This window comes from Buceros rhinoceros, unplaced genomic scaffold (genome assembly GCF_000710305.1).
Source record: "Buceros rhinoceros silvestris isolate BGI_N320 unplaced genomic scaffold, ASM71030v1 scaffold6830, whole genome shotgun sequence".
NCBI classification, from domain to species: Eukaryota; Metazoa; Chordata; class Aves; order Bucerotiformes; family Bucerotidae; genus Buceros; species Buceros rhinoceros.
Window position 1 is genome coordinate 1 of NW_010391197.1, and position 17,312 is coordinate 17,312.

The 17,312-nt window shown below is 47.4% G+C and overlaps 1 protein-coding gene across 1 annotated transcript; it reads right to left on the bottom strand.

Annotated features, from left to right (window-relative positions):
* Positions 1-1,351: 1,351 nt before the first annotated feature.
* TMEM140 (transmembrane protein 140) lies at positions 1,352-1,972 on the bottom strand. The gene has a single exon (XM_010140526.1). The coding sequence runs from the start codon at positions 1,970-1,972 to the stop codon at positions 1,352-1,354; it is 621 nt and encodes a 206-aa protein (XP_010138828.1).
* Positions 1,973-17,312: the final 15,340 nt, after the last annotated feature.

Consider the following 17,312-nt stretch of genomic DNA (forward strand, 5'->3'; position numbering starts at 1 on the left):
CCCGTTGGGCTGCTGCCGGGTGGGAGTGAAGTGGCACACAGCCAGGTCTGGTTGTTTTCCCTTCGGTCAGAATCTGCAGTGCGAGGAGGACGAGGAGAAGGCCCAGTCTGGGAGTGAAGAGGAGCCGGAGCTCCAGGCAACACCAAATGAGGCTCCTGGAAGCACAGCCAGCACAGGGAGAGGCAGCGACCGCAGTCGGGCTCTCCCATCCCCTCTGGACACTGGTGCTGGTGCCGACGTGGAGAGGACAAGTGGGGAGGACTCTGAGGACGATGTTCTGAAATACGTCAGGGAGATCTTTTTCAGCTAATGTTGTCTGTCCTCTGTGTCTCCTCTGGAGCAAAGGGGACAGTGGGGAGGGTGTCCCTTCCCACAGTACTGAGAATAGCGGAAGGAGGGCCTGGAATGGGCTGTGCATCTGCTGTGTTGGTGGCCTATGGAGCTGGCAGACCTGTGAAGGCCATGAGGGATAAGGAAGGGGGCACTCACTTCGCCCAGTGTGTGCTGGGTTCAGTGGGATTTGGCTCCCGATTAGGCTGTGTTCGTTTCTGTTTGGCATCTCAGAGCATGGACAGATTAAAAAGGACATTCGGATTCCTATGCATGTCCCTTTTGTGAGTCAGTGTTGGGACTGGAGGGGGGCAGGGAGTTCCTGGCCCGGGAAGGCTTTTGCTGGCTCTGCAGTGCCAGAGGGCTTGGGGCAGCCTTGGGGCTCCCTTGACTTTGTAGTCCCTCTGTGACAATTGTAGTGGGGCCTGGCAGACTGTTCCCATTGGGCCAGGTGCCAGATTTGCCTCTAGGCTTGGCCAGGCATATCTGAGGAAGACATGGCTAAAAGCAGGCTGGTAGGGGCAGGGGTGAAGGCCACCCTTGAGGGGATGAATCCCATGGCAGTGTATATGGCAGTCTAGGAGGGGATAAACATACCACGTGAGGCCGGGGTAGGTGCAAGAGCCTTTATATAAATGAAGAATCAAGCAAACATATCGTCAAACACACTCCCATCAACACTGCAGCAGGAGAGAAAATAGACCCTTATGTGTCCAAAGGGGATGGGGAGGAAAGCAGGCACTTCATTTTATGAGGGTAGAGATGTGTCGTGAAGTGGTGCTATGCACTGGCACAGCAGAGAGACCCCATCCGGTGCTCTGGCCATGATGGCTCAGCCGGGGCAGTGTGCCTGGGGCGTTGGTGTCTGCTGCCTGCTCACGACAGGACCACTGCAGACATCTGTGTGCCATGGCTGGACATGCGCCTTTGGACTAAGGATAAAATTCCTGCCAGTGACTAAAGTTGCAGTGGGATTCTGGCTTAAATGGGGTTATCAATAGCTCCTGAATCGTCTTCACTGTCAAATCTCAGTAAGCAGGACTTCAGAAGTAAAAGGGCTTTTTACATGGGGGTGGTGCTTGGGCTTGGCCCAGCTGGGGTACACAGCTGCAGTGAAAATCTGAAGCAGTAGCAGAGCCAGAGTCCCAAGCAGTGCCAGGAAGCCCCCGGTTAAATCAGAGGGGTGAATGCACTGCAAGGTTTTGAAAAGAAACATGCCCAGGCCTCCAGACAGGATTAACAGCTTGATGGTGAGCATAATGAGAATCACCTTCCAGTCATCCCTCTCGTCTGTGCACATCACATGTGCAACAAAAATGAAGTAGAACATGATGAAGACCAGGCAGGCATACACACAAACCCGAGCTAGCATTATTACTGGTAGGCTTATGTCCATCATCTGCAGATCCTTGGACTCCAGGCACTGCAGCTTCCTGGCTGTCTCATTCCACAGGCAGAAGTTGAAAAAGCCAATGCGTTTGTCAGGGAGGTTGACCAGGTTCCCACCTTCCCACAGCAATGCGTAGAACATCAAGGCGAAGGCCCCAGCAGCCTCCAGGAGGAGCAGGGCACAGAGCAGGTGCCTGGTACACCTCCACTGCAGCACACCCATCTTGGTGCATATATGCTCTTGTGAGACCATGGTAAAGCCTCCTATGGGAACACCTGCTGCAAAAACTGAAGAGAGGGGGGAACCCTTGGTTGTTGTGTGCTGTGGCACCCTTCCCAAGATGTATTCTGAGCCTGTGTCACTGAGGTTTTGGGATGCTTCTTGCAAGTAGAGCAGGGGCATCTCAGTCCTGCCTCTGTGCTGTGCAGGTTACTGGGTGGAGGGGGATGCATTTTTGGTCACGCAGCAGAGGTGGCTTAATGATGTTCCATGTGTGAACCAGCACTGGGAGGTTAGTATGGCTCCCTTAGCCTCACACATGCCCTTTGCACCATGGTCTCACAGTGGACAAGAGAGGCATTTGTCAGCAAACTGCAGAGACAGGAGGGGAGCAAAACACTGCTGTCTGGTAAGGAGGAGGTTAAGAGCTATTCTGGAAAAACACTTTTCTTTCAGTTCTGGTCAGACAAGATCATCCCTTGTGATCTTTGGACTCCTGAGTAAAATGCAGGCAGGGCAGGGTCTGAGGTGCAGGGTTCCCCCTGCCTCCCCGTCCCGCCCCAAGTTCATCAATGCCCTGTGCCATTGATGCCACCCTTCCATGTCCATACCTTTGTGGGTGTAGCAGGGCTGATCCCCCGCAGCCCTGCTCCCCCTAAGGCTGGCAGACATGGTGCTCCTCTGTCCCGGTAGCCCGAGGACAGGTGCCCCATGTGGACATGCAGTTGTCCACCACAAAGAGGCGCCCTGGAGCAACCTGCAGCCACTCACCCTCCTCTGAGGCCAGAGATGGGTGTTATGGGGACTGACCTGTGATTGCCAGCCTCCTCGCTCCTCTCTCAGACTGCCTGGGAAACCGGACTCCCTGCTCCTCTTCCAGGAATGTGGACTGTCCTCAGTGCCCTCTTGCAGGCTTCTGCTTTGTGCTGAAAAACAGGGAAGTGCCATCAGGAAAGGGTTTTACTGGCTGCAGAGCCACGTAGCATCGCAGCACTGGCCACCTGAGTTTGCACAGAGGCACAAACATGGGGCAAGGAGCTCAGAGACCTTGGCTTCAAGCTCAGTTTCCAGCTTGCTGCTCTGCAAATAACCCTCTTCCTGCCTTTGCCAAGCATTATCTCCTGCGAATCATTTACCACCTGCCCTCAAGAAGTTCACATTGGTCCCGCTGTCTCCTCTCCACTGCCCAGTGGTATATCATCCTGATGGCCTGGATGTCCTAGACCATCACCCCACAACCACTTGTGGTACAGCCTCTGAGTTTTTAGAGTGCCAGGAATGAGCCCACTCAATTTGTACCTGGTGCCTGACTGCAGCACCGATGACTAGAGACCCTTCAGCATCCCCCTCCCTGTCTCCCTGGATACTTGGGGGTGGGACCTGTGTTTAACGTGCACAGTCATAAAGCTTCTCTGTCCCAAACTTCTCCACACAGTCAGAGCCAGGAGGAGCACACACACAGCATGGAAGGGCATCACAACATCCAGACACTGACCTGTTCCCTTCCCCTGGTCAATACCTCACTTCTTGTAGGTTCTCTTGGAGGTCTTCTTCACAGAAGGCTTATGGAGAGACTGGAAGGTCACATGGAGGATGCCCATTATGCTGATTCTACAATGAAGACACAAGCAACCAGTAAAGTATCTGTGCTCGGGTCCAGAGTGTGCTGCAGAATGAGACCTCATGCATGTGTAATTTCACCAGGGTTCATCTTGCCCCTGGCATTGCCTCTTGGTTTGTCTGTCTTTACGCATGTTCTCCTGCAGCCAGGCACTGCTGCTCTTCCTCTCCCTGTCCCACCATTCCTCTCCCTGTCGCACCATTCTTCCTGCCATCCTGCTTCCTGGCCCTCAGAGGGAGAACAAGCTGCGCTTGGAGGGGGCCCTTGGTTAGCTGACCAGCTCCCCAGGGATTTCTGTCAGAACTCAGAGCTGGGATTGGTACAGCTCAGCCAGCTCCTGGCTCTGCCCATCCACCAACCCTTGCTGTCGTGTTTCTTTCAACTAGTTTCCTAAGGAAGGCAGGCTTGTCAAAACATGGGCTTTTTGTTCAATCACTTCACGTTACCTTCTATTTACCACCCCACCCGCCTCCATAAAATATAACAGCAATTGGATACTGTCCTGGTTGCTTGTTTACTAGAGAGGGGACAGAGAATTCAATTCTTAGCAGGTTCGTGGCAATAGATGGCAGGGGTGGAGAAGAGCAACCTCAGGGACCTTGTGCTCCCCTGTGATCTCGACAAGGGTGAGGACACCCCTAAATCCCGTGGGATCTCTGTCCTCTGCTTTGAGGCTCTTGTCTCTAAGGACCTATTTTCTTTTCCCAGCGGTGCCCCTCTGTTTGCTCTGCCAAAGGCAGGTTCGGTCCTCAGTCCCTTGCTGCATCCCCAGCCCAGACCAGCAGGTGAAGCCCTGTCCCCAAGCGTGACTGTGCCGGGAACAGAAACACGCCTAGTGCGGGTGCCCTGTGGCAGCCAGGGCAGCGCAGGTACGGCTGCCGGAGACGACGGACGCTTCGGCCGTGAAGACTGCGAGCTGGCGCCGCGCCACCAGCCCTGGCTCGGAGGCAGCCCGGCTGAGAATCAGGGAGTAAACAGGAAAGAGCCGTCGACCCGTGACCGGCTGGAGGTTTTCCCAGAAGTGTCTCGAAGGAGGCGCCTGTGCCCCTGGACGTTGCAGAGGCTGCAACGCTACCTCAACGGGGCAAGAAAGAGGCGTCCGAGCACGACGCGGCGACCCCAGCCTGGCTTCAACCCTCTTGTTTCTGGGCAGGCCCCGCCGGGAGGGCTGGATTTCACCGTGGCAGAGCTCCGTGTCTCAGCCACCCGGGCAGAGAGAGCACATGCACGGTTCAGGACCTCCCCGGGTGTCCGGGTGCGGGATGGGGCGTGCAGGAAGGTGAGCACCTTCCCCGGCTGGCGCTGTGCCTTTCCCGCAGTGAGCTGCTGGCTGAGTGCCTGGGCAAAGGCAGCTCCGGCGCAAGATCTGGTCTTTTTGCTGAGTCAGACATCTGTGTGGAGCTGCCGCTGCTGCAGTGGCCAGGGAATCCAAAGGGGTGAGGGAATGGGCATTTTCTCTGGCACTGAAAGAGCCCCTCAAGAGACTTGGCTTTCCTGCGTCCTCCGCCCCAGCTGCTGGGGGTAGTAATGCCGTACAAGAGTGAAAAGAGAAAAGAAGGCAGCTTTGGATTTGGCACCTTTCCTTCATGCCGCTCGCTCCCCTCCCTGCCTGTCCCACCATCCCTCTTTCTGTCGCAGGCAGGATTATCTGTGGGGAAACCACGGGGGAAGAAAGGCGCTGACAAGCTAAGGACTGCTGGCAAACAGCTAGTGGCACACAGTCAAGGCTGCAAAGGAACTGCTCAAAAAGTGTGCCACACCTGGGGAAGGACCTGCTCCCCCCCTGACATTTGCACCCTGCAGCACCACTTCTCCTGGCAGCTCCCCCCATCACCAGTGACATTAAAAAGGCGGAGGACCCCGTAGAGGATACTTACGGTCTGTCCATCTGGCTGGGCGCGGAGCTGAAACACTCTGGAGTTGGCCGAAGTAGTGCCCTGGCTGACCCGAACCAGTCTCTGACTCTTACCAGCAGCTGTGCTCGCTGCGTTGCCGCACTAAGTCCCTACTGCTGCATTTGCTTTCTGTTTCGGTTTTAAGGGCTGTGGGATGCCCCGCCCGGGGGGGGTGGGGGCAGTTCTCCTGGCTGTGAACAACTGACTGGGTTAAGCTTACCCAGGAAAGTTGTGCTGCTAGAATGGCTTGGGTGTCCGTGGGGCTAAGATGAGTTTGTTTTGTTTGGACACTTCTGGAGAGGTGATTGACTGTCCCAGTGCTGACCCCAGTACTGCAGCGCTGTTGGAGTTCACTGACCCCTTTGCACTCCTTGCACTTCAAACGCTGCTCGCCTCCCTCTGCTTCCCGCACCCAGCTTTGCCTGCGCTCCCCCTTGGCGCAGACATAGTGCCTGAGTGGGCACTGCACAGGAGAAGCGGCAAGCTGCCTGCTGCAGTAGGAAACCTGTGAAACCTCGAGTGATGTGAAGAGCAAAACTCTCCTTCCTTTAGTCCTCCTGGCCAGATCCAGTGTGATTTGTCCTATAAGTAGCCTCGTTGGTGGAGCTGTTAGAGGGGCATGTGTTGGAGGGTGATACATATGGGACACCTAGCCATGAAGCTGTTCATAGAGTCCCACCTAGTAATTCCACATTTAGGCATGGTCTGGAAATCTCCAGGAGGTACATAGGTTGTGAGCCTGTAATATTGGTGCTCACATCCAAGAGCATAAGGAAGGTGAAAGGAAATACAGGATGAAGCCTTAAGAAAAGCTCGACAGCTAGACCCACCAGGCAGGTGACAGTGGCAAGGTGCCTTCCAATCTGGCCTGTGCGCGTGGAATAATTTTAGCTGTGAGGAGGACAAGGATCTGGATTGAGGTGGTTCAGATCACAGGTAGCTGCAGGGGTAACTGTGGGAGAAGTCAGGGACAGGAATGGAAGGCTTGCAGCCTTGCCATTCAGGAAGGAAAAGGTGGTGTGACTTGGGTCTTGTGATCAGCCAACTCAGCTGACTGTAGCACTGCAGGGAGGTGGGGGTGCTGTTTCGCAGCCATAGGCAGAGTGCACTAGCAGCTCCTCCACAAACACCCTGACTCTGCATTAGGGTCCTGTTTGCTGGCGAAGTCTGGATGACTGCCACAGTGGGTCTGCTCCATCATGCCACAGCACTGTCCTAGATACATGCCTGATCCCCTTCCCATCTCCTACACTTCAGCTTCCTGAGTGTGACAAGATGGCCATACCTACTGGCTTTAGCCTTCTCACCTCACCTTTAGCCTTCTCACACACCTCCATCTCTCTGGCTTTCTCTGCACTGGTCAGAGCAATAAATACAGCATTTGAGAATGTTACTTTTGGAGTGTGGCACCTTCCTGGCCAGAGCTGGTTACCTGATTGTTCACCTATGGCAGAAGCACTCCTGGTGTCTGTGGGTGGGAAAGGAGAGCGCTTCCCCGGAGCCAGCACCTGCTGAATTCCTGTACAATCATTTCTTCCTGGAGTTGTTTCCTGAAATAGAAATGTATTTATTGTGTGCATTAAGGAGATGTTCACGTGGCTCTACAGTGGAATGAACCGCGCTGCAGCTCTTTGTTTCTTGTGGTGTGGTTGAAGCAAACACAGCAACTCTGTCAGCAGTTCTAGTAATATCAGCAGTCACAAGTAAAGCATGATATGAGCTGGGACTTTCAAAAGTGGTTTGCTTATTTTAGCCCGCTGTTTTAAACTAGAGCTACTGCACTTGCTTCCCAGAAGATAGTCATGACCCTGGTCCTCATTCCTGAGGGGATCTCCACAGCAGAACTCTGCTGCTTCTAGCTCTAGAGAAAAACCCTCTCAGCTCTAGCTAGTACTGCCCTATTGTACCAGACTTGGGGGATTCCTGTGGGAGTCCTTAGACTGGTGGGAAGGTTCATATTCTTCTACATTGTTTAGAAATTACTTTTATTCACATAAAATTATTACTTTTTTCTCATCTGTGATTTGCTGTCAAGTGAACCCAAATAAATCTCAGTGAAATGAAACTAGCTCTATGCTTTTCTTCCTATAGTTGTCACGAGGAGGTTACCATCAGCCTAAGAGCTGAAGTCCAAGGCAGTGCAAAGCTAAATGGCCTTGGGCTGTCTGCACATGTGCTGCATTTAGGATTCTACAGGAATGAACTCAAGTCCTGCAGGATGTCAGATCTGAGGCTCCTGGCGCTCATTCCCCCGGACGTGTGCCCAGCTGGCTGCAGCCTTTAGCTTGGAAGGTGCCTTTCTTCACCATATGTGCACCCGGTTCTAGCCCTGACAGAAAGCTGACCTACATGTCTGTGGGAGGCCTTGTAACAATGACTTGTACCTCTGTGTCTCATTTTTTGTCTTTATTACTGCATTTGTCTTGCTGTAACACAGTACGATCTTCCCTCATTTCTTACGCAGTGCACAACGGAGGGGCTGTATGGGATATTCCAGGGACACATTTTAAGAATTTGGCCAGTTCTTTTTTTCTTACAGATACAAATAATTTAGGTTGTATTTATTGTTGGCAATTCTAGCTCAGCACCTCTCAAATGCTCAAGACTTGATGGCCTCAATTTTCAGCAGTAGGTTCCACTGTACGTTTTAAAATGGAGCATGCCGTAGAGACACAGACGAGGTAGAGAGAGGAAGGCCACTGACTTGTTTACTGGGCAATCCCAAGTGCTAAGACATTTCAAGGAGACAGAACTCAGTATCTGCCTTAAGCAGCGTATTTTTCATCTCTTCTCCCAAATGTCTGTACAATGCTATTGTAACGTCCTGTTCTGGCTCAGCCAGACTCGGGTAGGTGATCTTTTGAATTCTCTGCGCAGTAAGAATGAGTGGCGCCAACACTCAGGGTCCGTTAGCATAAAGAAGCTTTTACTCAGAGAAGCTTTAACATGTGATTATAGAACTACATACAATTTTGGGATAGTGGCTTGGCCAGAGAGAATATAACATTAAATGGGAAATGGAAAAAGGGAAGGAAAAGGAGAGAAAGGAAGAGAGAGACGTTAGCCTGCCTGGCAGGGTGAGGGTAATTAGTCCCGTCCCATTCGATCAGATTGTGGTCTGAAAGAGGAAGAAAAGTGTGGCCCGTGCAGCAGGAAAGCAAGCAAGAAGTCACCGGACCTGCATGGGACTCTGCTGACAGGGGTGTCCAGGCGTCTGACTTGGCCAACAGGGGTGTGCTGGTGAAGAAGAAGAGAGAAAAAGCCCAGAGGAACGTCAAGCCCCCTTTTATTGTCTTCAGTTCCTGCCCTTCTGGACACCAGTCCCTCTACTGGGTTACCTCACTTGCTGGCGATCAGGAGCCGTCTATCACCCCAGCTCCAATTTTAGGAGTGGTTGAGACATTGCTGAACCAGGGACAGTCTCCAGGGTGTTGTTGCCAGGTAATGAAGGGCTTGGCCCTTACAGCTATGCACAGTTAGAAAACACAAACTCTGCAGGTATGTGACTGTAATGAATAAAATATTACCCAGGTGTGTAAGGACACCTGAATGGCCATACTGGTTTAGGCCAAGGGGCCATCCATCACAGCACCCAGCCTCCAAGGTGACCATGTGTGGGTGCCCAGGGGAGAGCAGGAACAGAACAGATGTAGCCAATACTTTTCCCAAGCACTCTCCTAGATTCTCACTCTTTTCAGCTGAGGAAATTTCCCAAGCCATAAGTGTCTATTCAAAAACTCCCAGTGATCTGTCAACCTATAAAGTACATGTCTACCTGAATCCATGGATGTTTTTTGCATCCATGACATCCTTAGAAAAGATTCCACAAACTGTTTGTGTAGAGATTTTAAGTCAAATGTTTTTGAGTCTAACATGTATTTGCTTTGTAGGTGAAGGGGGGGAGTTATTTTGTGGCTTATGACTCTGCAGTTTCTCTGCTATGATCAAGGAATGGTGGCTTCAGCTGCTCAGTGAGCAATCCCTCTTCTTGAGAATCTTAGGGGGAAAAAAGGGAAGAAAAAAGAAGGGGTGGGCTTAGCTCTTCACAGAGCTCTTTCTGGAACTGGAGTCTGCCTCATGAAACCAGTATATAAGACAAATTATACTTTATATTCAGGAGAGACTCCCTACTAAACTGGCTTAGAATTTGGGATACTTCTTCATGTCATGAGAGAAACTCCATGTGTACATAAGCCAATGTGTGCAAACTATTTTTCAGGAAAAAAAAGAGCAGGAAGAGTATGATTTCTGCAGGCCTTTTCTCCGGCACTGCTAGAGTCGTAATCCATAACCAGGGTCTTGGAAATTGTTTAAGCTTGTTAAATTTATCATTACTATTATTTAACATTATTATGTTATTATTATTTAACAATTTAGTCTTGTTAAATTGTTTAATCAAATACATGACACTTTCATGTGCTTTCATTGGCTGAAGAACTGGGGCTTCAAAATATACCCTGATATTTTGCAGCGTGCTATCTGTTCTTTGCTTCAGGCAGTAATGGCAGAGTGTCTTGTGTCTGGCAGGGTTTACTCTTCCCAAAATTTACACCTTGGCTTGCTGTCCTGGTTTTCTTGGGCCTTGTGCTTTTTGAGGGGACCTCTCCTTCATTTTTCTGTCTTCCTTTTTTGAATTGCTCCTTGCACTATGATCATGACCTGAGACAAAAAGGAGTTAAATACAAATCCGTATCAACGACCATGGAGCTACCACTTTCTAAAAAAGTATATGGCTTTGGTTTTCTTCACAAGAAACTGTGGTATTACGGCAGAAACATTTCCTTTACTGAAGGAGAGCTACAGCACGATTTAAAATCTAGTACTGAAATGTGAAAACTTCAGCCACAGACACAGGGCCTGATTTTATTGCTTCAGGGATATGATATTTTATTGACCCCCCTGGAAAGGCTGGTTCCACCACTTCACAGAATCAGACCATACATCCCTTTATGGCACGCTGATACACATGGAAAGCAATGAAACAATAGCTAGGGCCTCTCCCACCAGTAACAGCAGAAGGACAGTGGAGGGGTCAGAGACATTGTCCTTTGCATTAGTTTGAGATTTTCCAAGCTCTTTTCCCTGGGCTGCTCATGAAGAGGTTAGTGAGCTTCTGGGCCTCTGGTCTCTCAGCTGGGAAGCTCCAGGAGACCAGATCTGGTGTCTTCACAGTGTTTCAGCTATTGCCAAACACCAGGAGTTTTCTGGCACATCTGATGGGCTGCTAGCATCTGTCGAGATGCTAGCATCTGTCATATGTCTTTCAGTGCCTTGAGATAGCTAGACCAAGAAACCCACCAAACAGAACTAAATCTGATTCTTTGGTATGTTTCAAATAGGACAGTACCTGAGAAACCTTTTAAATAATGAAATGTCTTCTCTGCAGGTTTGGAGATGCTTTTGCCATTGTGTTTCTTCATCTTCTGAGAGACCAGAGTGAAGCTGGATGAATGGAAATATTCTCTGGACAGGATCATATTATGGCATGCACTTTTGCCTGTCTCCTGTGGCACAGATGGCTTTTCATGATTGCCATTAGCGAAATGGGTGAGACTTTCAGAGCTAAAACACAGAGGCCAGGCCAGAAAATATTTTACCTCCACACTGATTCATGACAAGATATACATAAAGATGACCACACAGAATTGAAAAACCTTGCAGGTAAAATTCCTGCTACTTTAGTCTGAAGCATTTCCTTAGTATCATATGAGAAAAAGAAAGAAAAAAGAAGTAATTTACTGTATTTCAAATTACAAAGAACCACAATGCCATCATACTATCTTAAGGACACTGTTGCCAGTAGAAGGACCCATCACAGGAGGAGAAGAGAGTTACCTTTTTATCATAGAGTACAGACACCAAGGACATTTCCTTCCTCTTTTTTCAGGGTAAAGCCTAAAATTTTCAAGTTTATGTAGCAAAATTTGAGCTGTAAGGTGAAAAGCTGGATTCCTTGAAATCATTTAGTGTGAATGAATGAATATGAATTATTTCATAAGGTGTTTGTGGCAGGGTCCGCTGCAATCCAGCTAGCTGGCTAACTCCACTTTGCTCTGTTACCCAGTGACAGCCACATGGACACTTGGCAAGACACAGAACACTTGATGCTACCAGTAGGTGGGTATTTATGAAAGTAATTAACACTGACTGTCAGTGTTACTGCCACAGGGCCTTGCACACCTGTAACAGTTTACAGCCTGCATTGCTCATCGCCAAAGCACCAGAATCTGGAAGTGAAGGGAATGCACTAGCAATGAGCTATGCACCAGCACCCTGACAATACTGTGATTTTAAGATACCCAACCATTCTAAACTAGAAAATGTCTGTTTTGTACTGTCTGTGCCACCTAGCCTGGCTTGCCATTTATTTTCTGCCCTCTGCCGTGTTTCTTAGAAGCTGCACTGCCCTACCTTCGCCCAGCCTCCTTCCCTCCATCCCTCCCTCGGCAGCAGCAATCATCCCTTCCTCCAGAAAAGCACCAGATCAGTGCCTGTGCGCCAGTGAGTCCAGCAAAGCTGGTTAAAGGAGCTTCAGCTGTGTGCTGAAGGAGGAGGTCTTGTGCTCCAGATGAGATAGAGGAAGGAGGATTCTCTGCTTCTCTAATATCACTTTCCACTGCAGTCTCAACCATGGCATGAAGTGGCCAAGGACAGCTGTCTGATTTACAAATGAAAAACAAGGAAGCACAATGTCAGAGAAGCATAAAAAGGAGGAGAGCAGATTTGTAGCAAAATCAGGCTGGGACCATTCTCCCACTCCTGCTTTGTGAAAAATGCTAGAAACCTGTAAAATAGAATAGTATCCTACCTGAAATCCTTTCCTACTTGTTTGCCAAAGGCTGTAATTGGCAATTTTATTGTAAAAGTAGAAAAAAATATTGAAAGTGCATATCAGATCTCTTTAAACAGATCAACACAGTGGAACATCCAAATTTTGTCTAGGCCGGTTCAGACGCCATAACTGGCTGAGGCTGATGTAGTTCCTTACGGTAACTCTACTACTGTAGCAGTAGAGTTCCAGTAAGCAGAGTTCCAGTAAGCAGACATCGCTGGACATCAAGCCATTTACTCGGATAACTAACTTGTTGTGGAGATCAAGACTTTTTTCATAGTGAGCAGATTCCAACTCACATGCCCACTTCCCCTGCTTCATCTACTGCCTAACAAAGGCTATTTTGGGAAAAGGATATTCTAGGTAGTGCCCATTGAAACTGTGCCACTATGCACAGAACAGTAAACCAGGACGTGCAGGTGCCAAAGGCAACAGGGTTGTTTTGTTTTGGTAAGCATGCAGCTCTGTTGAAGAACCTGTTCTCGCTTCTAGTGTCTGCTCCAAGGAAAGAAAGCGTTTGACATTCAAACAAACCGGACTACAGTCATAACAGACATCTCCAGAGCATGAGTACTATGTCAAGCCCCACTGGTCAGGCAACATGAGTGGGAGGGAAGCAGAGCTGGTGTCACTCGACTGACCTTGACAGGTGGTGTGTGGTCACAAGCTGCTCAGCTGCTGGTGCTCACTGGAGGGTAGCTGGCAGTGTAGAAACAAGGTGTCCTGGGGTATAAGCGGTGCCAGCACCCTGGGAAGGTAGGTGTGTAAGTAGTGTGGCAGCCTCCAGAGTGGTGGTGCCACTGCCTTCAGGCAGCAGCTGAACAGGGGTCCAGTGCAGGCGAGATGAAAGTACCTGAGTGACAGAACCTTTGGGCTAGAAATTGTTTCCTCTCAGGTACATATATAGCACCTGCCTTCACTACACACCCCACAGATAAGACATCTCTGGCAGAGCAGCAGGAGAGAGAAAAAGGGGATATAAGGTGTTTTACAAGCTATGAGATAATACTCCAGTCCTGGATTAAAAAAAACGCAGTAATAAAATATGAAGAGCCAGGATTTGTTTTTTTGTTGTTGTTTTGGTGGTTCCGTTTTTTTTTTCCCCTCTTCCTTTAATCAACATCAATTCCTGAAAGCCTAGAAGAATGTTATCAGTTACAGTTTCACCCTTGGTGAACAATATTTAGAACAATCAGCTGCAGCTGGGGAAGAAAGTGCTTTAAAGTCACTCAAGATTGCAAAAACATTTAAAAATGCATTCTTTATTATTCTCCTCTTTGGCAGGCAAGCCCTCAAGAATCAAAACACTTCAATGTACTCAAGTGTACTGAAACTGTACTTAACTGGACCACCTGTCCCACAGAAGCCAATTACAGCTGTAAAGATTTGTGCCCAGACTTGGAGGCTGTCAGAGTGGGAGTCACTTTTAACTTCACCTCTCCCTCCACACAGCAGGCGGCTCATGTATCTTCTTTCTCAAGACTTCTATCTCCAGCATGTTGGCTGGTGTCACAGGCACAGCCCTGGCACTGACAGCAGGTGAAGATGAGGTTCCTCAAGTGGCAAAATCACTGCTGCAGCCCAGGCCCCTGGCCTCTCTCTCAGCATGACCTGACCCAACAGATTCTTCTTACCAGCCAGCCAGGGACCAAGTTAGCTATAGCTGGCTTTCGTGCTGCCCTGCAAATACCCCACCTGCAGGGTATGGTGAGGCAGGAGACTACCGGTTAAGGTCCATGATCAACCTGTGAGATGAACTAGGTCTCACAGTGTATGGGAAGGCATGTCCCTTGCACACAAATATTTACAACATGTTAAAGCTCCTTTTATTCTAAGCAAAGAGGTGCTTCATACAGTTGATACTGAATTTCATTAATAATATTTAACCCACCTGCCAAAATAAAGTAGGGAGGGCGAAACAAGGGAAACTCTCCAGTTACATTTACGTAGGTACACTAAGAACACAGGATCCTCTCAGTCAGTGAATCAAGTCCTCTCCTATCACAGGCACATCCTTCCTACAAACCCTTTCACAAACCAAATATTCATCTGTCAGTTTTCCAGCTACTGTGCCACTTTGTTTTCTTTGGTTTTTTTTTCTGCTTAAGTTCTCCAAGACAAAACCAAAGTCTGCCAATAAGGCAGAATAGCTCTGGGTGCATGTCTGAGAAAAACAAGACAGGAATTCAGAACCAAATCATTATTAACACATCATCATCATCATCATCATCATTATGACTTGGCTTCTCGGGTGAACATTTGGGAAGGGCTTTACCCACGCTTACTGCAAGCGTGGGTACCACTACAGCATGACACTGTTAGATTTTCGGCACCCAAAGTGTGAAAATCACATTAAGGATCATCCCGAGAATTAATTCCAGTATCCTTAATGTAGGCAGAGAATAAATAATATGTTCTCACATTCCTCGGTTTAACTGATCTGTGACAGCTCACTGAGAATCCATAAACCCCACAGATTTATGTGAAAACACGGACAACAGGCATGGCTGTTTTAATATTTATCTGGTCCTCATTGAGGATTTCTAGATCTCTGCTCATGAAAGTAACAGCTGAAATACTGGTCTGTAGAATTTGCTGCCATAGCATCTGGGAGAGATTTTAAAGCTCGTATTTAAATGAGAAGAATCCTTTTTTTTTCTTCGTATGGTAATTCTCAGAATATTTCACGAGGCTTTAACTGTGTAGGAGAGGTCAGAATGGAGAGAAATGTATTATCAGCTTTGCAAAATTTTGGAAAAAATATGAGCAATAAGAATATTTTAAAAGTGACACGATGCTGTAATTAACAGTGCTCACAGGTGCTTATTGGAATAAATAAAAATGATAGCAATGGCTAAAATCAATGAATGCTGACTTATGGCACTGAGAGGTGAGGGCAGGCAGCTTTGAATTCAGGACATTTCTACTTTGTTATTTTCCTCATAGATATTAACTTGTTGGTTGTGTATGCTTGATAGAGGGCTGTTCCCCATGGCTTTGAGGGTATCTGCAAATCCACCAAGTTTGACACGAAGCATAACAAGTTCCACTGTTTTTCAGTACTCTGTCCACATCAATGTCTTCAATTAAAACAATACCAAAATCTCTACCAAATCCTATCCTTAAACTCCTGAATTCAATAAACTCTCTTCCTGTGAGAAGCATATTCTGTTTTAATGTCAAAAATTTAAATTATAGGTTTATGCAAATCAGGTTTTTAAGGCCAGAAAGAACCGTAGATTACCTCACAATTTGTTTTACCCACCATGAAAGATAGACCAGCAATTTCTTTCAGTTTTGTGTGAACCCCATTGCAGACTGTGTGTTTGACTGAAGTGAGACAGAAAACCCACATCCGGAGTTTGCACGGGTGTTCTAACTCTCTGCCAAAACATGCATCTCTTATTTCTAAAAGCAAATTTATCTCTTACCAACTGCAGTGACAACTTCTCATGCTTTCTCTTTCTCAGCTGAGGCTCTCTCTGCTTCTCTGAGCTGCTCTATTGAACAATGTAATTAAATTTTAGGAGTCAATTTTCAACCCATAAAGTCTCATTTCATCATAACGTGGCTGAGCTCTCTTAAGAGTCATGACGAGGTTGTCTCCAGTTCTTACTTTCAAGAGTTCTTCATTGCATTCTTTTTAAAAAGATTCTTTAAAATGATGACACCCAAAGTAGTTAAAAGTAATTCAGTACTACTCTCAGAGAAGTTCTACAAAGAAGTCAAGATAGCTTCTCCCTCCTTCTAATTTCACATAGACAAGAACTGTATTTGTCCGTGTGGCACCGTAACTCATGTTAGGCTACTTCTTCACTTTGACACCTAAATCTTTCCCGGATTTCCTAGTGCTTGCAATGACACCAGTCCTCCAGTTCTGTTTCCTTAGCTTCCACATTTGCTTCTTTCATTTTGTCTGTATTGAAACTGAAAAGTTCTGGTTGATCCCAGTTTCCCATAGGATTTGGTTTGCCTTGATTTATTTCAATGAACGTTTTCTCTTCTAGTTTCTTGGTACCAACGAAGCACATTGTTACAAATGCATCTACCCTACTGCCAATAACAGCAAATGCTTTTTCACCTCTCTGGAATTTGCCTCAGGTTCAGTTTTTCTCCAATGAGACCGTTCCCAATCAGTAATAATGTGATGAAAAAGGTTTAACCTAAAGGAAAAAGTAAGCTCTTTCCAAGCTGAGACGTAGTGAAATCCCAAGCCAAAGAACTCTGTACTTACCTTTTTTGGATCATATTCTTTACTGAGGTTTGAGATTATAGGAAAAAAAAAAGACTCATTGGGATTTTAAGAATTAAACAAACATATAATGTTTACCTTTTTTGACTGGGTCAAGTACCTGAAATATCTGATGCTGAGTTTCAGTGCCTTGAGTCTGCAAAACAGAATATAAACATGAACTAAATATTAAGTTAGTCCAAAAGACTGACTGACAAAAAGGTATTATCAGTCAGCCACTTTATGGCTTGTTCAAGGAATGAACACTAGATTAGGACAGAGAAAACTTGGTAAGGGTTCAATAACTAGTGGGAAAACAGTTACCATGTAAAGGCTGGGCTTTTTCTGTTCTTTTTCTTTTTTTTTCCTCCCCCAAGCAGAAGGCAAGCTAGGCTTTCATTATTTGGCCTGATTTTCAAAAGCTCAGAAAAAACTTAGCAACTTGTTTCATTTTGTAAGCTGTTGGGTGCTCAGTTTTATAAAAAATATTTAAGTTCCTTTTCATGAAAGTTGGAACACAACAGTTGACTACATTATTTTCATCTATGATTTTTAAATGCTTGTCACCTGCAACAAGACTGATACTGTCTAAATATTTATGTAGGATGCCAAAGAGCAGTAATGGGGAAGTGACATTAAAAAAAATGATTAGATCTTATAACAACTGTTCTGACAATGACCCTTTAGTGAACTTAATGTTGAGTACCAAATGACACCCTCTGAATGGTAGGAATGGACGTGACACAGCTTTACAAATACTGCCCGCACCAAGTATGTCAGAGCTGGGGCTTGGT

Excerpts from the sequence above, each read along its gene's own strand:
- TMEM140 (XM_010140526.1), bottom strand. The coding sequence starts at position 1,972 with ATGGTCTCACAAGAGCATATATGCACCAAGATGGGTGTGCTGCAGTGG.